General features: G+C 48.6%; 5 protein-coding genes across 7 annotated transcripts; 2 read left to right on the plus strand and 3 right to left on the minus strand.

The window, feature by feature from the left end:
- The first annotated feature begins 372 nt into the window (after nucleotides 1–372).
- On the plus strand, nucleotides 373–6752 carry LOC112888711 (ubiquitin carboxyl-terminal hydrolase MINDY-1). 3 transcript variants are annotated; one of them, XM_025955003.1, is made up of 12 exons: nucleotides 373–728; nucleotides 825–943; nucleotides 1106–1212; nucleotides 1309–1396; nucleotides 2776–3796; nucleotides 3907–3961; nucleotides 4045–4126; nucleotides 4200–4280; nucleotides 4370–4474; nucleotides 4555–4589; nucleotides 5661–5826; nucleotides 6451–6752. In XM_025955003.1, the coding sequence occupies exons 1-12, from the start codon at nucleotides 527–529 to the stop codon at nucleotides 6511–6513; spliced, it is 2124 nt and encodes a 707-aa protein (XP_025810788.1). In that variant the 5' UTR covers nucleotides 373–526; the 3' UTR covers nucleotides 6514–6752. The 3 variants fall into 3 exon arrangements, with proteins under 3 accessions (XP_025810788.1, XP_025810787.1, XP_025810789.1); XM_025955002.1 differs by having other exon boundaries at nucleotides 374–728; nucleotides 6448–6752; XM_025955004.1 differs by lacking the exon at nucleotides 373–728 and having other exon boundaries at nucleotides 1106–1216; nucleotides 6448–6752.
- A 213-nt stretch (nucleotides 6753–6965) lies between these two features.
- On the minus strand, nucleotides 6966–11456 carry LOC112888712 (lysophospholipid acyltransferase LPEAT2). Its single transcript, XM_025955006.1, has 13 exons — nucleotides 10821–11456; nucleotides 9664–9844; nucleotides 9530–9589; nucleotides 9021–9184; nucleotides 8865–8928; nucleotides 8722–8790; nucleotides 8526–8621; nucleotides 8306–8350; nucleotides 7984–8054; nucleotides 7808–7874; nucleotides 7680–7730; nucleotides 7417–7575; nucleotides 6966–7333 (listed from the first exon to the last, which is right to left on the minus strand). The coding sequence occupies exons 1-13, from the start codon at nucleotides 11300–11302 to the stop codon at nucleotides 7187–7189; spliced, it is 1656 nt and encodes a 551-aa protein (XP_025810791.1). The 5' UTR covers nucleotides 11303–11456; the 3' UTR covers nucleotides 6966–7186.
- Nucleotides 11457–13947: 2491 nt separating this feature from the next.
- LOC112889869 (translation initiation factor IF-2) lies at nucleotides 13948–14904 on the minus strand. The gene has a single exon (XM_025956651.1). The coding sequence runs from the start codon at nucleotides 14876–14878 to the stop codon at nucleotides 14105–14107; it is 774 nt and encodes a 257-aa protein (XP_025812436.1). The 5' UTR covers nucleotides 14879–14904; the 3' UTR covers nucleotides 13948–14104.
- A 3275-nt stretch (nucleotides 14905–18179) lies between these two features.
- On the minus strand, nucleotides 18180–19818 carry LOC112889056 (lipid transfer-like protein VAS; the record flags this gene model as incomplete). Its single annotated transcript, XM_025955535.1, has 3 exons — nucleotides 18180–18659; nucleotides 18908–18970; nucleotides 19461–19818. Coding segments are annotated over 3 exons (528 nt in total), but the record flags the coding sequence as incomplete, so codon positions are not given.
- Nucleotides 19819–25039: 5221 nt separating this feature from the next.
- On the plus strand, nucleotides 25040–25980 carry LOC112890030 (pectinesterase inhibitor 9-like). The gene has a single exon (XM_025956854.1). It carries the CDS (start codon nucleotides 25131–25133, stop codon nucleotides 25740–25742), a length of 612 nt encoding a protein of 203 aa, XP_025812639.1. The 5' UTR covers nucleotides 25040–25130; the 3' UTR covers nucleotides 25743–25980.
- Nucleotides 25981–26980: the final 1000 nt, after the last annotated feature.

The raw sequence follows: 26980 nt of genomic DNA on the forward strand, positions 1-26980 counted from the left end.
CATCACTCACTTTGAAACGAGTGGACACATAAAACAGCAATGTCAGAACCTGTACTTGAAGTAGTTAAGTTTGTTAGTTGCAAGTCGCTGGAGCCGCGTTGTGCTAGTGAGCACGCTAGAGAACCGCAAGAGCCCGCTGCCCACCGACCTCCCTAAATACATGCCGGGAATCATCCGAAACCGCGGCCCCAAATCGCAAAACTCCCAGAAACATGATAGCCTAGCGCCCAAAATTATCTCAAAGCTAAGGCACCAAATCCAAAGAAAACCCACTAATGCGGGATTAATCTGCAAACGTACTTGCGTTTGCTTTTTTACTAATACACCCTCCCTCCCCTCACCTTCTCCACGCCACCCCACCCACTGCCTCGTATTCTATTCCGCTCTCTCCCCCCTCATCTCCGCCGTCCTCACCTCGCGACATCGCACGCGCGCCTCCTCCCGCGACGGCGACTCCCGCGGCGACGCCCTAGGGTTAGGGTTCCGGCGGGTTCCGCGCCCCGGGGATCGCGTGGGAGATCCGTCCATGTCGTCCGACCCCTCGCCCCACCTCCCCGCGCCGGTGGCCCCGCCGGGCGCGGCGGAGGTGGATCCCCAGTCCCAGCCGGCCGCGCCGCCCGCCGAGGCGCCGGAGGTGATGCACCGGACGAGAGCCGTCGACTTCCTCGGACGCCGCACGCCCATCGTCTACCAGAACGACAACGGCCCCTGCCCGCTCCTCGCCATCTGTGAGCTCCCGCTCGATTCCGAACCCCCTGCGAGTTCACCGCGCGCGCGAAGTGCTTTTCCAGCGGTACTTATGTCTCCGGTTTTCGTTTGTGCAGGTAACGTGCTGCTGCTGAAGAATGTGATCAGCCTGAACCCGGACGCCAGCGAGGTGTCGCAGCAGAAGTTGCTATCGCTTGTCGCCGAACGCCTCATTGATTCCAACAGCGCCGTACAGGTTCGGTTTTAACTCTCTCTATAGGGGGTTGTTTCTGTTCAGTTGATCAACATGAGAATGGTGTTGTGTTGGGATGCAACAGCAGTGTGCACGTTAGATTAAATTAGGTTGCGGGCTGTGGTATTGATCGGTGTGATAATGGTTTTGGGATGCAATTCGTAGGACAAGGACGAGGAGTACGTCCGCAACCGGGAGCAGAACATCGCGGATGCCATCGACCTTCTCCCGCGCCTCACGACAGGCATTGACGTGAATGTTATGTTCAGGAAGTGCGTAAGGGTTTTCAGCTTGTTGATCGGTGATTTGTCGTGTGCTTGTGTGAATGTATGTTTATTCTGATGTTCATTGGGGTGTGGATGTTGCAGGATTGATGACTTTGAGTTCACCCGAGAGCGTGCCATATTTGATCTTCTGGATATCCCACTATACCATGGATGGATAGTGGACCCTCAGGTGTGTTTGCTACCTTACCACTTAGCTAAAATGCTGCCGTGGGCTGTCCCGTGATGTTGCTGATTTCAATTGGATTTGTGCATGTCATATTGTTCCTAAGTTTTGCACTCACTACAGAGTTCTGATCCATGGACTAAACCATCTGATACAGTTATTAGCTTTTTTTGTTGAAATTACACTAGCAACATTCCACTGATAGAACTGATTAGTTTAGTCCTAGAAAGCTTATGTTTACATGATTAGATTATGTCATTGGCTTGGTAGGTCTTTTTGTTTTCTGGGTCTGTGTTTCCAAAACTTGTTAGATTTGCTATCTTATGCAAAGCGATCTGTTAATCTAGGATGCGTAGTTGCGTACCCTACAGTCTCTGACTACCTGTCTCTGGTGTTTTTATGCACTTCTGGTTCGACATTGATGTACGCTTAAAATTGTGAAGTCTACGTACTGAGCCCTTTAAAGCTACTCCCTCTTAAATTTTAGGCGGGAAAATTTAGACCTTCCATTTTCTGAATTGACTACCAATTAGTTGGTGTAACCGGTGCGCACACATGGTCGTGCTAGGAAAGATTTAAAAGGAAAGTTAATTACTGAGCTTGCTGCCATCTTGACCGTTTTAATTTGTATAGGGAAGTTATCCCCTGATATTAGTATTAGGAAGCCACCAAAATTCAATGCTGATCAATCGTGTATTCGTGTCCATCAATTTAACCGGCAAGGTGCACGCACTATCTGACAAAATATTCGTGAACATGACACGTGTGCACTACTGCCAATTAGAGCTGTTCCTTGTCACTTCTGCCCCATTTGTTTTAAGAAAAACTTTGTTCCTCACCACTCACCTGCGATGTTGATCTTGTCTTCTCCTCACCACTAACTTGACACGTTGGATCCATCTGTACATTAGCTATGTAATAATTCATTACAAATAGTACAGGTGGGTGGGTTTCTGTGGATCATGTGTTTAATTAGTACGTGGCTCATCCTTTTCTATTATCATAATGATTTGAACTGGTTGTGTACCATATTTTTCTTCTTTAGTGATATGATATGCAGCTCTCTTGTGTATTTGAGAAAAATAATTCATTACAAATAGTAGATACGGTGACACAAAAGAATATAGACCAAATAAAATACGTATGCATTCCAAATACGTTACGTCCTATTGTACAAAGTTTCCAAATAGAAAATCACTAACATGTATTTAATAGTTATGGATGAGGTCACCTTCTCTAATCTTAGCCATTTAATCAAATAGAATGGGCGATCCGTACCAATTTGGGAGTAACCTAAAATTTGCCCTGTATAATAGATGCAAATTTAATTTGCTTTGCAACTTGCAAGCCACCTTTTACCATTGTTGATTCAATATTGTCTTCAGGATACTGAAACTGCTACTGCTATTGGATCGAAGTCCTACAATGCTCTTGCTTCTGGGCTCGCTGAATTCAAGTCAGGGAAACCAACAGAAGAGGGTAAACATATGGAGGAAGAACCTGTCGATTTTGCTGCTGCGACTACTGCAGCATTAAAGATTCCTTCACCCAGTGTTTCTCAAGGGATATCATTTGATGAACATACACTCCCAGACTCAGCTGAACCACAAATAAGGCGAGGTGACCGTGAGGAAGAAGAGGAACTGATGAGGGTCCTTAATCTATCCAAAGCTGAAACTATAGCTGCAGTTGATGGATCTGTTTCTTTTGACACTTTGCATAGTCATTCATCCTCCAACGTGGAGGAAACACCACAGAGTGAGAGTTTTCAGTCAGAGGCACCTGAGGTGGTGGGGTTAACAAAAGAAGAGGAACATGGTAGTCATGCTGTGAGTGATGATGGTTCCGTACTACCGGTCACAAATGGTGCTGTTAATAGCAGTCAAGTTGTGCCCAAAGAATCCCAAGAAGCTTTGACACCTAAAGAACCTGAGGACAATGCAATGAAGAATATGCTACCAGGGGACCTTGATAAATCTGTTCAATCTTCAGAATCTACTCCTGCTTATCCGTCTCATGAATCTTTTGCTCCCAGTGACGACCAGCCTGCTACTCCCATTCTTGTTGAAGCTGATAACGAAACCTGCAGAGGACATCTTGGTGCAGACGAGTCTACTGATATTGAGGGCAGTTGTGACTCAGCTGCAGCTTGTGAAGCTGCTCCAGGTCATGCTACAACAGAACTGGATGAGAAATGTGATTCTTTAAATAATTTGGAGCCTCCACCTTCAAGCATTCAGGAATGTGAACCAATATACCAAGGTGAAGAGCACATACTTGGCACCACAAATGTGGCATATGAAAATCAAGAGCCAGTGTATGAGGGGGAGGTGGTTCTTGCTGAGCAGGCTGATAAGACTGGGGAAACTAGCCATTGCTTAGAAGACAAGGCCACAGAATATCAATGTGAGAATTCGTTTTTCCACAGTTATTGACTATTTCTATGTATCTCTTTGTGGCCGTGAATGATTTATTTACTGTATTTGGCTTCACACTTCAAATTGATTTATTTTCAGGGGAACTGATCGATAATTTTCTACGGACTACTGCTAACCAGCTAACTGTCTATGGGTACATCTGTATTCTATGCTTTGTATACATATTTTTGTCAGTTGCATTCTCATTTATCACATTGTAAAATTTCAATGCTGCAGTCTCTTCTGTTTACAAGAGGGACTTAACGAAAGAGAGCTTTGTGTATTCTTCCGTAATAATCACTTCAACACTATGTTCAAGGTATGCTAAATCAAGTGTTATCTGATTACTTTAATGGATTTGTTTTTATTTATTTTCTATATTTATGCTGCAGTACAACGGGAGTCTATATCTCCTAGCAACCGATCAAGGTTTTATAAGCCAAACTGATTTGGTGTGGCAAAAGTTGGATGAGGTATGTTTAACTCTTTTGTCATTGTTTCATTCTCGTTTGAAATGAAAATCCTTGCTGATTTTTTTAATTCTCAACCGGCAACATATTAGGTGAATGGTGATGGAGTTTTTCTTACTAGCAACTTCACACCATTTAAGGCTGAAACTCCAAGAAACGATTCATGGAATGAGCAGCAAGCTATGACGAGTACTGCTGTATGTATAACATCAATAAACTACTATACCTTTTATTAGTACTGTAATGCTAACCAGTTCAAATTTATTTCTGTCCACAGGATTATATCGCTCAATTTGATAACACTTCTGGAAAGTATGTTCTTCCTACCTTTCTTTTCTTTCTGTGGTTTATTGTTCAGGGAGTGTATGATATTTGAAGTTTTCGATATCCACAACCATGTGACTACTTGTATGAATTTGTAATGTGCAGCAAGTGTCCATCAGTTGGATATGATATTATGCCAATTGGAGACCTAGTTTTTTTTTTAATGGCTCATTGCTCACATCTCGCGTGCCCACAAACTCCATTCCCAAATTTGTTACCCTCACACCACCATATACACTCCAAACCCATCGATTCGACAAGCAAGCGCATTGGAAGCTGAGGCACAGTATTCTGCTGTTAACCCAGCACCATGGCTCTATTTGAACTTGACTATTTGATCGTTTGGCTGGGATCATCTATTGGAATGTTGGCTTAACATGTACTTAAAATGACCAATATCTGGCATGATTTATAGGAGATCTTGAGTTTGTTTAATGTGCTGTATCATAGATGTGCACTGAGCATGTTCATTACTTCAATCTGAGCATCAGTTTAATTAAATACCTTCATCGTGCAGTTTATGGTTTATAGGAGAACTTGTTCATTGTGTTGTATCATAGATGTGCACTGAGCATGTTCATTACTTCAATCTGAGCCTCAGTCTAATTAAATACCTTCATCATGCATTACTTTAGCTGATCTGATCTGAATCAGTTTATTGGTTTATAGGAGATCTTGAGTTTGTTCAATGTGTTGTATCATAGATGTGCACTGAGCATGTTCATTACTTCAATCTGAGCATCAGTTTAATTAAATACCTTCATCATGCATTATTTTAGCTGATCTGAATCAGTTTGGTATGGTAGAAATTCTGATGTTTGATTAGGCTGTAGCTACCTGTTAGTCATGGAAGCCTGTTTTCAAGTTTGCACTTACATTAGTTTGTTTGACAAAATGTGAATGATATGGGAAAATGATTGCACAATGCACAGTGGCACAAGTTGAATTCAGACTTGAATACAATCATTGTACCAGCTGCTCCTTGTTTATGATATGTTATTGTTTCACATGTGTTACCCAAGTTCTAACACGTCCATTTTCGTTCTCCTATGCTGGCAGCTCTGATCTGGAGCTAGCTATAGCACTTCAGCAGCAGGAGTTTGAGCGGCAACCTCAAAGGTTTCAACCTCCACCACCACAGCAACAGCAGCAGCAGCAGCAGCAACCACAGATACAGCACCAACCAACTCAATCTGGCCGACCAGGACTTGTTGTTGGTCCAAGGGTAAGATTCCTTTGTTCTATTATAGCAATTGTATACTCGTACTGCCATCAAAACCTCATTTCTTACTACCACCTATGTTTATCGGCTCTGCGTTTGGGATTGTTTTAGTTTGGATTCAAATATGGCCGCGACCTGTTGTCTTGAAGCCATCATGACCTTACTTCTGAATCCTAAAGTTGCTAGTTGCTACTGTATTCAATCAAGTATGTTATTGCTGGGAGGTCTTTACAAAGTTTACTTGTGAACTCACAAGGTCACCTATGTTCCCTCCGTAAGCTTCACCAGCGAATTGATCAGTAATTGTCTAAGCTTAATTGGGGGGGCCTAAACAAGTAAAAGGTGATGATGTGATGCGAGTCTGAGAGTGCATACAACGAAGTTGAATGCATGGCCGTCTATCTGTAATAGACAAAACAAGATTTCTTCTGTGTTCGAAGCATCACATGAATTGATGGTGTGCCAATTTACGTAGTTTAGTATCTTTTTAAACTCAGTTCCGGTTAATACCATGGGTTCTCTTGTTGCTGTTATATTGCATCTTTTAGGCTTTGGCTTCTTGTTTCCTGCTTCTCTGTGCTACTTTAACTGATGGATACGAATATTGTGATCGTCCTTGTGCAGCAGAGGTCCAACGCCCCACCTCCAGCGAGAAGTGAGTCGAAGAAAGAGAAGTGCATTGTGATGTAAAAAATATCTTCAACAGAAGGTTAAAAGAAAACGAAGAGATAAGGGACGCATTTTATACTGTAAAGAATTGGTTTCTTTTGCAGAGGCAGCGTCTGTTTTTCGCCACCTTGAGGCTTTCCCGTTCTAAACTTCTTTGGTTTTTCATTGTTCGTCTCTGGTGTATGTACATAACATCAACGAATAAAGTGTAGAAACAGATGCTGTCAAAATGATAGCCTAGTGCAACTTGATTTGATTCATTACCCGACTTAAACTGTGCGTTCAAAAGTTGCGATTTTTCTATATGCTCTTTCGGGGAATACGTACTCTATGACAGACAGCAGGAATCAACTTTACAGTCATTCTTTGCCCAAAAATGTCTTTGATTACAAATGTCTTCTATGTGCACTCTCGGCTCGATCGATATTCTACTACCACAGGCAGAGTCCGGCGGGTATCTCACAGGAGGTTTCTGTAATAAAAACAACAATTTCAACGAAGAAACGGAACAAAACTGTCGCACTATACTGGTTAGCCACTTGATGCCAGCGAAGAATAAGGATGTTTTGGGTTTGGGTTTCAAAATGGAGGAGCCGTAGTGGGTATCCCATTGCATAAACGAAGGGATCCCCTGCCTGCGTCTCAGCGTCTGTAGGCTCCGGCCTTTACTCTTACACGCCACTGCACCACACATTCAGACTATCTCGATGTACACTTCCCCATTGATTGGGGCTGCAAAGAACGCGATGAGGAAGGGGAACCTCCCAAGGCATGTAAGGAAGTCGTCCCTGCTGATCTTTTCGTCACCATCAACATCGAACGTCTTGAACAGCCTCAGCATCTGTCAAAGGTTACATTTTCAGATGATTGGCATCTTGATGGTAACACATACACGTTTGTAGCAGAGGAGCGACGGAGACTTACCCCGTCATCAGACGGTAGAAGCATGCTTAACCGCAGGACGTCAGCTAGCTGCCCCCTGGAGATGTCGGATGTTTCAGGATCCCTGCACTTCTCAAAGGCGGTCTCACACGCACCCTGGAACAATGGTTGCTTCCTCAGGTGTGCACACCCAACCAAGAACTGCACACATGATACACGGTCTCACAGTGCATTACACAATTCTTGCTGTTGTATGTAAAACTGCATGGGTCTTGTAAAATCCAATTGAACATTGAAGTTGATACCTGACGGAATGTAATCGAATCCGTAATGCCAGAATTGAAGTAGTGAAATATCTGCAAAAAGAGTAGAAGTTCAGCAAAGTGGGCAATCCAGTTAAGCAAGGTAGCATTCGCTGTAACTTTTTCAGTACCTTCTTGCACAGAGGACTGCAATCCAGACCAAAATGAGCCCAAAACTCTTGTGCTTTCACACGTCCACTGCCAGGGTTTAAATAGCGTTATTTATCATGTATTTGTGAAACAACAGAATAACCTAGACTTGGTAAAGCATGATGGCAGTTCTCCGTTAAGGAATGAGTAGTCTTACTCGCTATCTGGATTCATAGCCAAGAAGTTTTCCAATAGCTCCATGGCTTCTGCTGTGTTTACACCATACATCTGGTAGACAGCAAAATCAGATACAATGCTGGATTTCATGATTGATTGATACAACAGAATTTGGACACCACATACAGGCACACTAATACGTAATTAATCATTCTTGTAGGGAATAATTAGGCATTAGTGTAAGCAACATTTCACTAATAATTAAATACAATATTTTCCTTGTTTAGCTTGATAGATTTTGACAGCTGCAGCATTATCATACTGCAAACACATCTAAATAGTGTAGTTCTGGAAAGACTTACATCTTTTACCCAAGCCATTTGTACCATGTAATTTGAGCAATTAGCCTGCAAATAGAAAAGTCAGCGTATTAGGGACGAATTCCTAGGGATGGGGTATCCACTTCGAGTTAATTAAGTACATAAATTTTGAAGGATTTCAGTTGGCATAATAAACAAAGGTCAAAGTGTTTGGGGGTTCAGAGTGAAGATCATGTTATATACATATGCATAGCCTTTTTACCTTTCCAGCTTCTACTGCTCGTGCCATGATCATTGAATCACCATATGAATAAGAAGTGGGTAAAACATTAAGGGCATGTGCCATAGCATAGCTGGTCTGCAGAAATAAAAGGTTGTAGGGAAGGCATCATTATCGTGCTTCTATTGAAATGCACAGGATGTCGAATGACAAATTTATTTGAGATGAAGATATTTACATCCTCTGCAAAATGAAGGGCATTCTCTTGCTTGATCTCAGGAGGGTAGACAACAGGGAGGTACTCTACCTGCATATTAGATGATCCATCTGATGAGCTAATTGTGTAAGGTGCAAGTGCCAAAACTCAGCAGGCATGCATACCTCCATAAAATTATGAAACTGGGTGAACATCTTAAACATGAGCTTTAACAACGATATATTTCCCCTGAAACACAAAATAAGGTATAAAATAAAAAAATGTTGAGGCAACAAAAAGAAGAATGTCTATCGAAAAGAATATCCATAGAGAAAGCTCACCATGATTGATCAAAGTGCACATGTGGATAACGGACAACAACAGGTTGAACAGGGTAGCCAGGTATGAATGCGCCATGTTGGAAAGAAATCAGGAATCTCCCATTTGTTGTGGTGCCTTCAGGGAATAACAGGACCCGTGGGAAGCTATTGCAAGCTGCCTTTCTCTGTAAGGACATCCTAGAGAGTATGTACCATATGAACAAATAACTAAAAGACAATCATGTTATTCTAGGACGACTAGGCTAATATTGATTTTTAAGGATCAATTATGATATCTGAAGAGGAAGCACTACCTTTTGCTTCCTCTTCTCTGCTTGTTAATTTTTCCATACATCATGTCAACGTAAACTAGTGTTATTCAATAGCTTACAGTTATGTATAAAACAATGAGATGACTAAGTGACTAACATGTGACCACTGCAATACAGCAATTTTAAAACCAAACAAGTGATTTCACATGATTAATAAAAGCATGAGGAGAAGCTATGGGTATGAGAGAGCCGTCTTACCTTTATTTCATTTACAGCAGCCTTCCTAGAAGCTGGTGAGAATCTATCAACATATATAACCTGGAAAAAGGTACACGTCTTAGAAGAGACTTGCAAATTTCCACATTATCACAAGAAGATGGAAATAGTTTTACCTGCATCGCCCGAATAATTGTTCCAACAAACGGTAGGGCATCATGAGACTCAGATGAAACAATGGTTGGGAACAATTCATAGAAGAAGAATATGGGTTCTATGTACGAGACATGATTGGAAACAACTATAGGTGCGAGATCCCTAGGAGCAGGCCTTCCTTTCTTTCTGATCCAGTGGTACCTGATAAAAAAAAAAGGAGTGACCAACTAAGATCAGAGAGTATACACATACACTAGTATCTCAAGTAAAGAAACTATGAGAAACAGTATCCAGCCAAAAACTGCTCAGATCATCTCAACTTAAACAAGCTGGAGAAGGAGCTGTCCAAAAAGAACTTTCATAAGCCGAACAAAACTACGATCTGAAATAGATACATGTGGCAAGCAGATGGCACACATTGTCCATGCTAAAGTTTTGAGTGCAGATTTTGAAAGCCGAACACAGAAGTAGCACAACTATGACGGTCCAGTTTTCAAATTATCTCAAGGCAATATGCGGTAATGTTAATAATCATGGTATTAATGCAATCCCTCACCAGTCGCTGCCTATCCTGGGCAATTCCCCCCTACTGAAATCATTGCAAAGGACCACACAGGACTACAGGAGGAACTCCCGTTTGCATGGTACACCCAGGTGGTCACTTCCGAACTTCCAGAATGCACATGCACAGCATATCAGTTTGTCCATCACGTTTTTCATCTCCAGTTCCAGATGTAGGACAGCTGAACGCGTCGTACAAGCAGTTCAACAGCGGTTTCTAACCCGTCCGTGCTACCCATACCCTGTTGGTCTTCTCCGAGCCGCAATTGGTGCAGCACCAGCACGCCATAAACGACATCTCCCGCACGGACATTCACCTTCCATACAGCGTCGTCCTACCAACCAAATCATTGAGGCGCCCAAGAAGACCTCACGTGCTGCAATCACCAGCCCCCCAAATCCAGCAGACCAACCCGCATCTCACAATCGCGTCATCCACCCAGAGAATTCAAACACCTCCTCTCGCTACACAAATCTAATCATCTAAATTAAAAACAGGTAGCCAGAAATTAAGCGATTAGGTGCTCAGATTTAGATCAAAAGTACTCGAGTTTACCGATCCAGACCCAATCCGAGCGTGGAATTGCGCTTGGCGATCTAGCAAGGAGCCACTCACCCGAATGAGAAGAGGATGCAGCGGGCGGAGATCCGCGTGATCCACATGAGTCGGCGCCGCCACGCCGGCATGGGCCCGGCGCCCTCCCGCGGCCGGTCCTGCACGTCGGCCCACCCGCGCAGCGCCACCCAGGTCGCCGCGTACCCGATCGCGATGGAGAGCCCGAACAGCGCCAGCCGCAGCGCCGCGACCGGCAGGAGGAGCAGCGTCCTCGCCCACGCGTAGACGCCGCCGCCCCACGCCGGCGTCGCGTTGCGGAACGGGTCCGCCGGGGACACGCCCCGGTCCCGCGGCGGCCGATCCTCCGAGAGGAACGCGAACGGGTCCCCGCCGGCGTCGCACACGGAGGCCGCGGCGTCGCTGTCGTCGCGGTGGTGGTGGCGGTGGTTGTTGGCGTGCCCGTTGGCGGCGCGGGCGGGCGCGATGGAGCCCGAGAGCAGCGGCGTGGAGAGGGAGGCGGGGCTAGGGCTCGTGGAGGCCATCGGAGGCGGCGGCGGGGGAGCGGAGGAGCGAGGCGAGCAATGGAAGGTCGGAGGAGGAGAGTTGTGGCTTTTATCAAAGCGAGGCCAATAGGCCAATAACGAGCGGGGAGGGGAGGAAGGAGACGTTCCTTTGTTTGTGGTCGTGGTCTCCTTTTTGCGTTTTTTGCTTACGGGCCCTCGCAGTTTTGGGGGGGGGGGGGGGCATTTATTGGGATTTTTTAGAATCGTTTCGTTTTCACTGGCCTTTTCTTTTATTTAAACGCTCTTGCGTTTCCACGTGTTGTTTATTTAGATAGTCTATAGGAGGATGAACTGCTAGAAGAATTTCAGATCCTGGACTGGATGCCAGGTTCATCTTTTCTTTTTTCGAAAAGATAGATAGGGGCTGTGGAGTGCTTGAGTTGTCAAGCATGGCTCAATCAAGGTCAAAAGGTACTCTGAATGAAATTTAGCTGCAATTCCAACAATTCTGGCTACAAAAGCAGCAAGCATGCTCGTGCTCTCAGCAATTCTCCGACCTTCCAGGGCGCAAAGAGCAAAATCACACTACTGCTGTACGTGGGCCTCGCTCCACCGCCCATGCCCCTGGCCACCCACTCACTGACATGTATCCCCACTCTTCCGGGCCCACATGGTTGGCCGGCTCTCCCACGGCGGTAAGGCGGGAGGGGGGGGGGCACGCGTGAAAAAAGAGAGGTACGAAAAGCCGCGCGCGGGCTCCCGAGGCCGCTTGTTTTTCCTCTCGCGGTCTCGCCCCGCCGCCCGGCATCCGGTGGACTGGACTCGAGGCGGAGCTGGAAGCCTGGAGCACGACGCGACCCGTCCGGCGATGACGGCGACGTGCGCACCCGCGGGTGGCGCCCCCGCCTCGCGGGCCCCCCGGCCGGAACAAGTGGCCTCGTGGTCGACGCGCACCTCTGCCTCTGCGTAGGAGCTTGTCGAACGCCCAGTCGCCGTCGTGCGTGATGGACAAAATTGGGCGGTGCTCGTGTGAGAGAAGTATCATTGATTGATCTCGTGTGAAACTGTCGGCTGAATTGACATCGTCGGCATACCATAAACCGTCGTTAGCAAATAAATAAATAAACAAACAGCTACGGTTACGTGTACGGTCGACTGAATTACATTTGCGTGTCGCAGTTTTTCTTTTTGTAAAAAAAAAGGGTGCTGGAACCGGATGTGTAAGAGCAGTTTCTTTTGTAAATGCCACAGCACGGGGTGTGCATGCAAGCGAAACATTCCTTCTCACGTGCGTGCTCTCCCTCCGTTTATTGCACATCTGATGGTGCAATACCTGCACCAGCCAGCAACTGGAAGCATGCCTCGGTGCGATGCGATCCGCAACCTGGATCGATCCATCCCAACAACAAAATGACACTCTGTTTAATCTGCTTCAGATCGGATCATCGATCCGGCGCGGACCTTGCGTCGTCGCACATTCGAAAGTAGAGAAATTTTTAATCTCTGCATGTGGACACGTCTTGACACGCACATGAGACGCCGCCACGGCGGCATGGTGATATTTTAGGCGATCGGTATCCAGTCAGATGAAAGACGAGAGAGATCTTTGAGAGAGTGGCTGATTCAGCTGGCTAGGATCTGGCTGGCTTATAAAGAAGGACACGGCTAGTTTACAGATAGGCCGGCCGCACGGCAGCCCTATTTTAGAAAAGCAAATTAGATTAGCTTCCCGTTTTAGCGATCAACCTCGGCAATGTCGACGTATCCTGCCCACCCCAATGGAATCCAGAAAAAGAACTATTTCACGTAGATACGAATGATATAAGCATATGCATGTATATAATTTTAAAATAAAAAGATCGTAGTTTCAAAACCAAATATCGAAATCAAAATCCAATTACACAGTTACGTTTGTTTCAATAAGAGCTTCAAAATAAAATCTCATACCACTATATCTTAATAATATATTTTTTAATTTGCTCTCTTATGTATTCTAATTTGCTTATGATGTTTGCAAAAATTGTTTACGGTTGCTTCACACGGCTGAGTTTATAGTTAAGTGGATATTGGTGTTCATGTTGTGAAGATTGATTGTTTCGTGTGATTAGTGGATGGAGATAAATAATTTTGTGGGGTAGGTGAATGTTTATTGCATGATCAATAATAGGTCACTTTAGCAGATCAATTGAGCACTTTAATTAATTATTTTAGTATTGTTCTAGTATATATAAAGCAATTTATCTGTCTTTGAAACATATTGTCGAAACATATATATAAAGCAAATTTGGCGCGCAGGCCTATGCTGACCTGGCCCGTGCGTGGTATCAACATCCGAGGATCTCTCTCGGATGATGCAAGCCGATCAACGCCAATTCTCCATTATGTTTTGGCCAAGGGCGGGGCGGCTAGTAATGGCTGACCACTAGAAAGAAGGGCTCGGCTCTTTCTTCTCGCGGTGACGGCACCCGGATTTCCAAATGCACAAGGCATCGGATCGCGTGACGGCGCAACAGCTGTTCAAGTTCGTAACGTGTTTGACCTGATGCGGGATGGGATGCTGCGGAAGGGGAACGAACCAACGAACAGGATCGCTGGCCGACCACCAGGGCGCTCGAATCGTTCCTGCTTTCCACAAGCAAGCAGGCCACAGAAGCTTTTCTCGGCACTGGGATTCTCGGGGAGGATCAAGGAACGTTTCACAATGCATTCATGATTTCAATTATCTCTGAAACCATCTAATTGGAGTGATACTACTTCGTACACGTGAACTGATCTGGAGAGGAGAAACTTGCGAACAAAATGATCAGGAAGGAAATGATGCTACGAGCCTAGGATGATCCACTAGTGCGCGCCTGCGCCGGCGGCGGCAGCGACCTCCTTGTGCTCATTATCGTCGCCGTCGTCGTCGTCGACCCACTCCCAGTAGTGCCGCTTCACGGTGATGGCCCCCGCGCCGGCGCCCCCGTCGTCCTCGCCGGTCTCCTCGGTCTCGAACGCCCCGTCCTCGGGCACGCCGTCCACCACCTCCGCGTCCACCGCGTGCAGCACGTACCGGGCGGGGAGCCCCGGGTAGGACGCCGACTCCCGCTCCTCCACGCGCGCCTCCCGCGCGCCCCCGATCCGGACGCGGGCGCGCGCGCCGAGCTCCTCCCGCACGGCGCGCGCCGCCGCGGCCTCGGGGGACTCGCCGGGCCGCATCTTCTCCGACAGCGGCCGCGGGCCGCGGCGCCGGACCGTGCCGTCGGAGAGCAGCTGCCGGGCCTCCACCAGCCGCGCGCCGCGCCGGTTGCGGATGCGGACGGTCGCCACGTGCACGGCGCGGACGACGCGCGGCGGCGGGGCGGCCGGGACGTGGAGCGCGCAGTCGCCGTGGGAGAGCTCCAGGAAGAGGTTGAGCAGGGTCTTGGTCCCCGGCACGGCGCCCCAGGAGGACAGCGCCTGGGGAGGGAGCCGCGGGCGGAGGAACGCCGCGAGGGAGTCCAGCGTCGGGAACGCCAGCGGCGCGCGCGGCGGCGATGGCGGCCGCATCGCCGCGGGGTCTGGGTGGAGGGGATCGGGTTGCGTTGCCTGCGCCTCCTCCGCCGCTGCTGGTGCCGGTGGTGGGGAATTCTCCATGCTGGAACTGGAATTCGATGGGATGGGCCCACCGGGCAGGGAGGTTTATTCTCTTTCTAACCGGAATCGGTGAAGGCCGCCCAGGCCCGAAGGACCGAGACCAGGAGCATGGAGATGTGGCATGGGCCGGTATGATACGGGTAGAGCCCGAAAACTGAGCCCAACAAGTTGAAATGACCACCATTACCACATCGACTTTTTTCTAAAAAGGGGATTAAAAAAAATTCGAAAAAGGGGTGCCAGTTGGAGAAATTTAGAGAAATGGGTGCCTCCCGCCCGCTGAACGGGCGGAAAGGAGCCTCCCGCCCTCAAAAAAATTTCCAGGGACCTCTTCGCGAATAAGAAAATATTTTTTATTCACGAAGAGGTCCCTGAAGCAGGCCTCCCGCCCGGCCACAGGGCGGGATGCTCCTGGTCCATTTTTGTTATATTTTTTCTTAGATTTTTTGTTTCAGAAACTATTTGAAATTCAGAATTTTTTCAAATATAAGATTTATTCGCCATACTCTTATGTATGCATATAAAATTTTAATTCAATTTTACGAAGAAGATTACGGTATCTAAAACTCGTACGAAGATAGTTAAACGATAACGTTTGCAACGTAGAATCTAAATATTACGATAGTACAATACATGAAGCCATTAAAAATAAAATAATATGATAATGAACATTACAAATATTACAAATACATGAATCCAAATATTGTGTCTTCAGTCAATGCGGCAAATATTACAAATACGTATCCAGGTCTGATAGAATCTCAACGCAGCAAATATTACATATGAGCAAACAACGTTTAAATAAAATTACAACTAAATGATGCCTGATGACGTACTAGCACTCGATCGGCGACGTCTCCCACTTCTTGATGCAACCGGAGGTCTTCCATCTGTAGCATCACCTGTAGGGCCAGCTTCAGCACAACTGGGGCCAGCATCATTGGTTGGACAACGTTTATACGTGTGTCCAATCTGATTACATGCACTGCAGCGTTGTATTCTCGGACGGAGCTCTGACTCATCCATATCATTACGAATACGCCGTGACTGACGGCGCCCTCTCTTAACCCGTGATGATCTTGGGTCTGGAATATATATAACAGGATTCGCTGTCTCAGTGAACGATCCAACCAAACGGAACCCATAGATCTCATACTACCAGGTGCTAGCAATTGTCTCCTTTCTGAAGTAACGTGAAACATATATATCGACAGGATGTCCAATATCCGCACAAACAGCCATTACATGAGAACAAGGTAAGTGCAGCAACTTGGGCCTCATGCATGAGCAACAACAAGTTCCATCAAACTTGAGAATGCACTCCTTTACAGGAGTTTGACGTCTCATGCCATGTCGCGCCCTATCTTTAGGAGATACCTCAAACTTGAGCTCCTGTGTTCCAAATTGCCGTACATGGTGTAGCCGGGCGCTTTCTGCCTTCTTAGTCATATATTCTGTTACCTTGAATCCAAAATTTCTGTCTGGATCTCGCATGAATACCTAATTTTTAGTGAACCGCTCCCGAAAGTAATCGGTACACCCGCGGACAATGAATTCAACAATTGCAACCAGTGGAAGCCCACGAACACCTCGCAGCACCCAATTGTAAACTTCGGCGAAGTTGGTGGTCATTATACCGTACCTTGCACCATCGGTATCATAAAGTTGCTGCGGTGCCACCTGCCTCAATGTTTGCCTCCTCAACTTCTTTATCAATATTTTCATCCCCCGGAGCAGCTTCAATGTTTATCAAAGGGTTTTGGTGCACACTGACAAGGAGTACCAGTGGCCACTGCCAATGACTTGCATTTTGCAGATAAGTTAACCAGTCCTCGTTGCTTGCAAGTGGCATAAGCTCCCAGATCAAAGCGTGAGTGGTACGATTTATGACGCATTGAACACTCACAGTGTGTGTCTCCTGATTAATCCTTAATCCCCTCATTAACCAATTGCATAGGGATTCAAATGTCCTCTCGTGCGGTCTGGTAATTCCTCTGACCGCACAGTTGAATTCACTTAAAATCTACTCCATTCGGCCCATAAATCACATTTCCTTCTCCGTAATATATACTGAAAATACCCTTCTCGGAAGATATATCTGTCAATCATTAATAAACTAGTTATACTACATATTAATACACAACGAACGACGATCCTAAATTTCAGCGACTCTCAGATTATATTTTACAGATTCTAAACTATTCAGATTATAAATTATACTAAAAACAAATGAAAATACTAAAAACTATTCAAAACATAACTATTCTAAGAAATATTTCCTAAATTATAGTTATTTTTAAGTAATTATATGGCTAGAATGAGAATATACCTTAAAATCGACGTGTGGACAGGGCTTCGCCGCTTCCTCTTCTCTCTTCCTCTCCTCTCTTTCTCTTTTTTCTGATTTTTGCTGGATAAAATGGCATTTTTGGGGCAGGTTGCGGCTTATATAGCCTGTGGGGTGACCTCCCGCCCTACCAATGGGCGGGATGCCCCTCAGCACAACATCCTGCCCTTTGGTTGGGCGGGATGCCCTCCCAGGGACCTCTTCGCGAAGAAATTGTTTGCGAAGAGGCCCTCGGGGGACATCCCGCCCGCTGGGCGGGCGGGATGTCCGGGGCTCAAAGCGTCCCGCCCGTTCAGCGGGCGGGAGGCACCCATTTCTCTAAATTTTCGCAACTGGCACCCCTTTTTCGAATTTTAGTTTTTTTAAATCCTTTTTTGAAAAAAAGTCTTACCTCATCGCCATCCGGATCCTCCGTCCCGTCCCACAGTTGCCGCCATGGCGCCATCAGGATCCTCCGTCGAAGGTGGCCGTCCTCCGCCGCCGCGGCTGCCTCCATCGCCGCCGGACCACCATAGAATATCGAGGTTAGTTGCTCATGCTTCCTTGGTTAACATGGTCGATTGATTGGACCAGCCGATTTTGAAGGCTCGATTTTGAGAAATCTAAAAGTCAGATGACTCTCCGAATCGAGAATCGAGAATCCAGAACCAACTGTATTCTCGATTCTGAGGGTCATCTAACTTTTGAATTTTTCAAAATTAAGTCTTCAAATTGGTCATAAGCTGAAACAAACAGCCCAAACGACGCTGAACAACATTGCGTTCGCTTTTGCTGCATCTCTCTAAAATTACTGAAATTCGATTTGGCGGTGGATTTGGAGAAGAAGAATCGAATCGCAGCTGTTCTGGTGGTCTCGTGGAGGAGACGCGGAGGACGCGGCTGTTGGGATCGCTTTCGAAGGAAATGATTAGGGGCGAAAGGGGACTGAAACTGTCGAAAGGTTTTCTCTTTCAGTGAACTGGAAGTCTGTTCTTTCCGTTCAAAACTTTATTGTTTCGAAGACTCGACAGCATGCATAAAAACAAGTCCCGTTCAGTTTATTGGCTACAGCGATCGACTTCAAATGTTCTTCGTGATAACATAATGATCATGGTGCATTCTTGAAGAAGCTGAAACTTGTTTTTCGTTGTTTCCATTCTCCTTCAAATTCTCATGTTCTGCACAAAATAACAGGAAACCAACTGGCTATCCAAAACGAAGTTGTAACTGTAACCAGATGATAGGCACACATAGTGGAACATTACGCAAGTCCGAATCCACCAAAAAAATTCTGCTGATACCATCTAGGTAATATCCAGGCAAATGTGAAGCAGCTTGGTAACTCCTATTACGCCATGATCGCCCACCAGATGAAACTGAAGCCTGCCAAGGCCGATGCGTCGGTCAAGCTTAGGCGATGCCTCACGACGCCTCCGTTGGCTGTTGGTTTGGTCACTGCAAATGGGGCCGCACAAAATGCTCAGTTACTACTTACAACTACATGATCACAAAATTTCGGACTTTCAGTTAAGTTTGGAGTATAATCTCCTTTTTTTCCTCTGAAAGAGAAGTTCCAGGGTAAAAAACCATACAGTGGGATACTGGTGATGTTCAATGGATCAGGCAATGACCTGTTCTCCGTTGGTACTGATCGCAAGTGCTGATAAAACAAGCACGATAAAGCAGGGAAGTGACAGCAATACCTGTAGAAGCAGAGCCGCCAGTGGAAGCTGAAGATGCTGCAGCGCCGCTGCCAGTGGCTGCACCTGCTAGAAGAAACGAACTCGCCAAGATTCAGGTTCAGAATACCAATCATTTATATGAACTGATGACATGTCCTTTATGTATCAGTCGAGGCCTGATCAGAAGATCGGTTGCAGAGATCTAGAGCAATCACACGATTTCAAGAAAACCATTGAGATCCAAATCTCTCCACACATTGAGAGGATCTTGTGTAGCTAGACAATACAGTTTTGCGTAATGTTATATGTTAGCTGCTCGTCCCAGATGATGGTTGTTAAAGAGATTAAGGTCAAGGCAAACGGTAAGCTATCAGTAGATCCATCATATGGTCATATGGAGACGACAAAGTTTCGAGTATGAGATGGTTCATCTGGTTGGGATTTAGCTGCTGGTGGTGATAAACAACGCATTAATCTCTCCGCACGTATGCACTGTAGTCTAGGAAGGAACCAAGCATGGCAATCAAGCGCGTTCAGGCGATCGGCAGATGGGACGAGCGAGCTCAATCGTTACCTGCACCGGCGGTGGCGGCGGTGGTGGCGGACTTGGCGCAGGCGGAGGCGTCGGTGGTGACGCCGCAGCGCTTGGCGAGGCCGAGCCCCTGCTCGGGCGCGACGCCGAACGCCTGCAGCGCGGCCTTGTTGAGGAGCATGGCGCACATGCAGGCCGTCTCGTTGGCCGCCGCCTCCTTGAGCGGGGCGCAGCAGGCCGCCGGCGGCGCGGACGTGGAGTTGAGGTACGCCGCGCAGGGAACCAGCTTCGCCGCGCACGACGGCACCGCCCCGCCGGCGCCGGAGCCGGAGCCGGAGCCTGCCGTCCCGGCCTGCGCGGAAGCCGCCGCCACGCAGGCGACGGCGAGGGCGGCGGCGAGGAGGCGGGCGCGGCGGCCGAGGCCCTGCATTGTGCCTTGTGCGTGCCGGTGCGCGAGTGAGAGTGGCAGCAGCGACGGAGCGAGCGAGTGATCGTTGGTGCGGTGCGGCGTGTGCGATGTGCCTAGTTTAAGGAGACGGGCAGGGAGGTGGCGGCGCGCGACACGGTGGTGTGGTGCGGCGGCCTCGGGTCCGGTTGGTGGCGGTGCCAGCGGGGATGACGGGGTGGTTGGCGGTGGGCCGGAATCTTGCGCTGTCCGGCCGCATCTGCATGGTTGACGCCTGCGCAGGCGCGTGTGCTAGCGCAAAGCACATGGTTGATTTTCCCGCTCGCCCGTCACAGCAAAATTAACAGCCGCTTCTTGGATCTAAACTGTACAGAACAACTGACAATTTTTTTTCTGGAAATCACAAAAAATCGGATGGATTAAGTTTCCAGTCGGATCGCGATCAGGACCTTAGTTTAGCTACCTTGATCGCGTACGACGCCGGCCGAATCGTGCTTGGAATTTGGATGATTAATTGGATCCTAAAATCATTCGAGCACGACGCGTGGACGAGCAAGCTGACGAGTCACGTTCGCTGATGCTGACGTGCGCGCGCGGGCCGATCCATCCGGCGCGATCGGGAGCGATTATTGGAGGCTGCGGTGGGCCGCGCGTACGTGGAACTCCAGCGCCAGCAAGCTTGGTGACGTGTACTAGGTAGCATGCACGGCGACACTCGACAGCAGGTCCGGCAAACTCACGTGGGATGCCGCCCACTGTGCATCGCGTTCGAGTACGTCCATGCCAACCGAGGGAAGCACGTCGCGATGGTACCTACTATTTGCTTTTCATATCGCCTCCAGTCCATTTCGTTTAATCTAACTTATATTCAACTAGATAAATATGCCCACCGTTATTATGGACAAACTTGATATAAATATCGGGTACGTATAATTGTATATGCATTAATTTATAGAGATCTACGTGACTGAGTCGTGGACGGAGGGTTGACCGGACTCGCATACGGGATAGAGTGGAGTATCTCCAGTAAGGTCTCTACTCAAACCCCTGCTTAAAAAGTAGGAGCCGAGCACAAAAAAACCCCACTCCAACAAGACCCCTACTCGGGTTCCTAGGGAGGCACCGAAATCCCCCTCTCCAGACCCATCTCCCACGGGCAGTTAGGGAGGCCTTTACTTCTGCATTGTGGTCGTTTCGTCCCTCTTTTCCCACGCGCACCCGCCTGCACTATCACCTTCGCCCATGGCCGGGTCCCCGAGCTTCGCTTCGATGGTGGAGAATACACCGTGCCACAGCAGTGCACGTTGGAGCCGCGAGTCGAACTAGGCGATAGGCAACAATCGCTCCTCGAGCTCTGCTAGGAGCGGGTGGGCGGCGCCCGCCCCGCCGCCATCGGGCTGCCACACCACGGCCACGAGCCGCACGACGGTCTCGCGATTGATTCACCCCTGGATCTCGCCGCCGATGGCGCCTACCGGACCGCGTCGTTCCCCTCCTCCCCGCCCCGCTGCTCGGGCTCGAGCGATGCCATCCCCGAATCGCACCACCGGCCCAGATCCGCGCTACCCCAGCCCGGGCACGGCCTCCTGAAGCTCTGCCAACCCATCCCGTCGAGACCTCGCCAAGCTCCCTCGCCGTCCATGCACCTCTGTCCTCCAAGTGCAGAGATTTCCTGGAGCCTGAGCTTGGCACATCAGAGCCTCCTCGAGCACCGTCTCCCCGCGGCGATTTGGGGGAGGTTGAGCCCGCCCCGAGCAGATCCAATCCAGCGCAAGAACGGGGAACGGCGATGCGGCGGCGTGGAGGGAGGCGCAGGGTGAAGAGTCGGGATGAAGGGGACACGAGGGAACACACGGAAAGAAAGAGGAAGTAAAAAGAAAAAAGGAAAAGGAAAAGAAGGTTACTTACATGTGGGTCCCACTTGTCATAGATAAAAAGGGGTCAAGGAGTGGGGTTGTTGTTGAAGTCGTGAATAAAATTTAGAGCACTGGAAAGTTGGGGCAGCCTTTATTCAGAAAGTAGGGACTATTGCTGAAATTGCTCTAAGTCCCATCTATTAATGATACAAAGTGGACCAATCAAAAATTTAGGTGGAAACTTTACCTGCTTTAGAAATAGGTATAAATATAGAATAGATATATTATTGGGTAAAACCAGCACTGAAAGAATTCCTCAAAAAAGAAGCAGCAGCAGCGGGTACCATAACGGGCTCTATTGGGTCCTGGTATGATCTTTGATCAGGCTGGCACCAGGTTTTCATTTGGTCCCTGGGTAATAATTCAGTTACCTCCGGACGAACTTAACTTGCTGGAAATATGGTATAAAACTATAGAAGGGTCTAGAAATGTAGCGTAGCGGCGTGATCGCGACGGCATGAATAAATGCCTGCCTCGTCGTCCGATGTAGGAATCCGATGAGGCCGTGCGTGATCATCACCTCGATCGGAGCCGGCCGGCGTCCGTTCCGTCCGGACAGACACCTTCTCTCGTCGGCGGCATCCGTCCGCGTCGTCGCTGACGGTAGAGCTCACATCGTCGTAGCTACCTCCGTACGAGCGTGTCGTACGTGCTCGCCGTCGTTGCACCCACCGTTCATACATGCATGGCTTGAGCAGCTAGGACATATCTGACCTTGCTGGTACATGTCACTGTTGCTAATTATATGATCCCACGTGCCTGCTTAGCTCCAAGCTTCGACGGCGTCTAATCTAATCTAGAGTTGGGATTTGGATCACCCAGCAGCTCTGGAAACCTAACACCAGCAAGGGTTAGAGATTTAGGCGCCCTATATATTACTTCATTGACTTCTTTCATCCATCCATATATCGATCGACGACAGACCATCATATAGAAGAGGCACTAAGATCGATCCGGGGGTCGTAGGGAGGTGGCCTACCCAAATTCGGCAAAAAGATAAGCAGGCTAGCTCCTCTTCGTTGAAGCCAACTGGCAGCAGCACTCCGCTGCTACTACTACCATCAGGTGGAGTGGTAGATAGCGTAGTCACGTGCCTGCTTCGGCAGACCAGACACCCCATTCAAGCCCGTCTCTCAGTAGGCAACGAGACATCCAACTAGAGGTGGGACTTGGGCTGGGTCGTGCTGGCCCGGCCCTCTCGTGTTCATGCACGTGAGGCATGTCGTGCCGTGCTACAGTGGCACGATAATTTTTTTACTAGGCCCAAGCACGAAACGTGGCACACCGGTACGTCTTCATGCCATGTCAGCCCAAGCACGGCCCTCAGTATATTTTGCGGTTATCGTTCTATGGATACTGGTATATTTAATTACTTATCGCTATATGAAGAGATTTTAAAAAATGAAAGTTATCTTTTCTTTTGAATGACTCTATTGAAGAATAATTAAAAGGTAGCATAAATTAATTGATATTTGAACAATTAGGATCGACGGGCTATATTCATGCCGTGCTGGCACAAGCACGGTCTAAAATGCGGACCGTGACATACGGCCCATCGTGCTGAAATTTTAGGTACATACGGTCCTCGTGTTCGTGTTATGCTGGTACGCCCTAAATTTTTTCATATCATACCATAGATTGTGTAAAAAAACTGTACCATAACCCGTCCATAAATAACACGGTCCAAGTCGCAGCTCTACATCCAACGGAAGTGATCGAGCAGAGCACCGCCTCGATGGCATCTGCGCCTTCACTGTTCCTGCGCACGCACACTTGCACAGGCACCAACTGTGGGAGGACATTACTATAAAAAAAAAACTGGGGGAGGACAGCCTCACGTGATTGGCGCCGGCAACCTCTGAAACAAACCCAAAACCCCAGCTCTTTCAGATCCTGTGCGGCAGCACCCTCCTGTTCATGGATCGTGTGCAAGCCTGCCGAAAACGACGGGTGCTTGTTCATGCTTGGCCTTGCCTTGCTGGCAGCTAGCTAGATTGCCTTGCCGCCTAGTAGAGCCCCAACAAGGACAAGGCATGGATGGAGACTGTATTGGAGATGGTGCCCGTCCACCGTTGCTGCAGGTTACGCGCCGGAAACTGAGCGAGCGCCTAGTGGTGTAGTTTCGTCGTCATGCTCATGCATGCACCGGACAGACAATGGAGCCAATTAAGACTAGCAAGGGCATGCATGGCCATGCGTTAGTAGGAGTAGCTCCATTCCTTGCGAAGATTAAGGTCATGGAACTCTTGATTCCCGGCGGCAACGCTCGTGTCAACGATGGAAGAAAAGAGTGTGTGATGATGGTCCATGGGGATCCAGACAAACTTACATTGTTGGCAGGTCAGAGGAAAAGAAAAAGTGGTCGTCAGATGGTTTCCAACTATGCATGAAGTATTTGACTAATGCGTAACAAATGGTACTCTAACCAGTTCGGCCTAAAAAGGCAAGCAAGCGTTGAAATTCGTCAATGGGTCATTAGGTGTGTGCCCGGCCAAACCCACAATGGTAGTAGTACTAGTAGGGCTGGGGTGTACGTGGACCGAACATTATTAGGCCACATCCAACGATCCACAGTACTAGTACTGCATTGCAAGCGGTTGTACCATCTCTGCAATTACTTGCAATGACTTTTTTATGCTCTTTTTTTTTCATGACGACTAATACTAGAGAGTACCAAGACACTGAACTATATTCATGCCACTTTTTTCTATTCGTGTAAGCTGGTAGCTAGTTTTTTCGGTCTTGATGATAGCATCTTGATGGAAGATCTATCTAACCACTTGGCTAATCCTCACTAGCCCAACATTATTACACATTGGTAGCTGCATCGTGAAGAGATCGGAGGCAGCAAGATGCCGTCAGCATTCATACCGATCCACATCTCCCCCAGGGAGGCCGACAGGGAAACACTAGTCCCCTGCTGGCCCATCACGTGATCGCACATTCACACGCACCTCTTCGTTATTTATTATGGAGGCCATATTATCCTTTTCCCACCTCAGGATTATCTCATTTCCCGAGCAAATCGCCAAGCCCCAAAGCAGGGGAAGCCTAGCGGTTGGCATATTCAATTCTCGCCCAAGATGAGGACCGTTCTAGAAAAATCTCCACTCACGTCAGGTCGCCATTGTCTTTGTCCATGCATGGTCCAAAGCTCAAAAGCAAAATCAAAGGATATAATATCTCCTACTAGACTCATGTTTTTTTTTAAAAAAAAATTGTCTCCAAAATTTTCAGAAATTTTCTCATCTCCCTATATAAAGAGACAAGGCTAGGTGGCTGATTACAAAAAGCCAATCATTCAAGCAACCAACCGAGCCACGAGCCCTCCACTGTGACCCCGTGAGCCTTCTGCTCCTGCTCCGCACACTCCGCACCAGCTCAGCAATCATGCCTCGCCCGGCCCTCCTCCCGCTCCCCCTGGTCGCCGCCGCGCTCCTGGCCCTGGCGGCCGCGTCGCCGGCAAGCAGCGACGCCGCAGCCAGCGACTTCATCCGCAAGTCGTGCCGCGACACGCAGTACCCGTCGGTGTGCGTGCAGAGCCTGGCGTCGTACGGCGGGTCCCCTCCGCCGCGGAGCCCGCGGGAGCTGGCGCGCGCGGCGCTGTCGGTGAGCGCGGACCGCGCGCGCGCGGCGTCGGCGTACGTGGGGCGGCTGTGCGGCGGGGCGAGGAAGGGCGGCGCCCGGACGAAGGGCGCGGCGCGCGACTGCCTGGAGAACCTGGCGGACAGCGTGGGGCACCTCCGCGACGCGGCGCAGGAGCTGGGCGGCGCCGGGATGGGCGGGCGCGCGGGGTCGGCGGCGTTCAAGTGGCACCTGAGCAACGTGCAGACCTGGTGCAGCGCGGCGCTGACCGACGAGAACACCTGCCTGGACGGGCTCGGCGCCCGCGGCGTGGACGCCGACACGCGCGCCGCCATCCGCGGCAGGGTCGTCGAGGTCGCGCAGGTCACCAGCAACGCGCTCGCCCTCGTCAACAAGGTCGGGCCAGCTGGGTACTAGCCCGGGCCAAGCCCAGACACCTCCTCTGCTGCAGACACGTATTATACCCGTCGCTCCGCGGTGCTCTCCTGCTGTGTGTTGTGAACTTTGTGCGTCGCTTAACTAGTTCAGTTCCCATGCGTTCGTTCTCCACCTATGCTTGTGTAAGATATCCATAGTTAAGGGCGATCAAACTTTGATGGCCACAAGCATGCTAAGATACTATTCCTCCCCGTGACAAAAGTCGTATCATGGTTTACATTGCGAGACATAAATTCGTCTACTAATTCTTCATTCGGTGTCACATGACACTCTCTTTCAAAGGTATTAGTATCGTTTGTTAACGTTTTTTCGCTAACACAAATTGTTCTTTCCGAGATACCTTTACGAAGAACGCGCAATGATGTCGACGGCGATGAGCTTGTGGCGGCGTTAGGAGTTGGGGAGATGGCGCCTTGTTCGTTTGCGGATTCAGACTTGCCACCATCGATGTGTGAAAGCGTTCTCCTGCTGCCATGGAAGTGAATGAAACTTGATCGTGTGGACGCACGACACAAGCATCAGCGGCTGCATACAGGTGAGCAGCATTTCTCTCGAAGGCAAGCTGATAGCTTAACAACATCGCCAAGCAAGTTGACGGGATCATGTTCGTGAGGCAGCGCTCGATTATTCGTGCATACCCGTCGCCATCTGAACAGGGTGCTCCATCTCCTTGGCAGCATTCAAGTAGATTGGTTACGAATAATTGTACTACGATCTGATGCTAACCTGCTAATCATTAAGCATCGCGGGTGTCTTGTTGCGCAGCCGGTCGCCGGTTTAAAAGTAAAAATTCATGGGGATCATTTGATCGAATCGAGGCGCCGTGCACTTATTGAAGGACCGACCCCAGCCGCGTGCCAACTGAAAGTGTGCGGTAGCGGCTGCCTGCTGCGTGACCTGCCAGGCGTAGGTGCCCATGTGGTGTCAGCGAGACGCTAGTGGCTGGCCGGTGAGCAAGTTTAACCGCGCCTCTGCAGTGGATGATCCCCTCTCAAGGTATAAAATCTGGTTCTTCCGGCCGACATGGCCTCTCCCTGCTGCTTGTGTCGGCGCCGACGCGTGCCCTGACCGGCTTACGTGGCTGCTGATTTGTCCGTGGTAGTGCCGTGCAGGTGACTGGCAACGGAGCCATTCACGTCCATCGACCGATCCTAGGCCTCGGCGCGGTCGGCCTCAAGATTCAGGCGTAAGAAATTGAGGCAGAAATCTGTCTTCTT

Source organism: Panicum hallii, chromosome 4 (genome assembly GCF_002211085.1).
Source record: "Panicum hallii strain FIL2 chromosome 4, PHallii_v3.1, whole genome shotgun sequence".
NCBI lineage: Eukaryota > Viridiplantae > Streptophyta > Magnoliopsida > Poales > Poaceae > Panicum > Panicum hallii.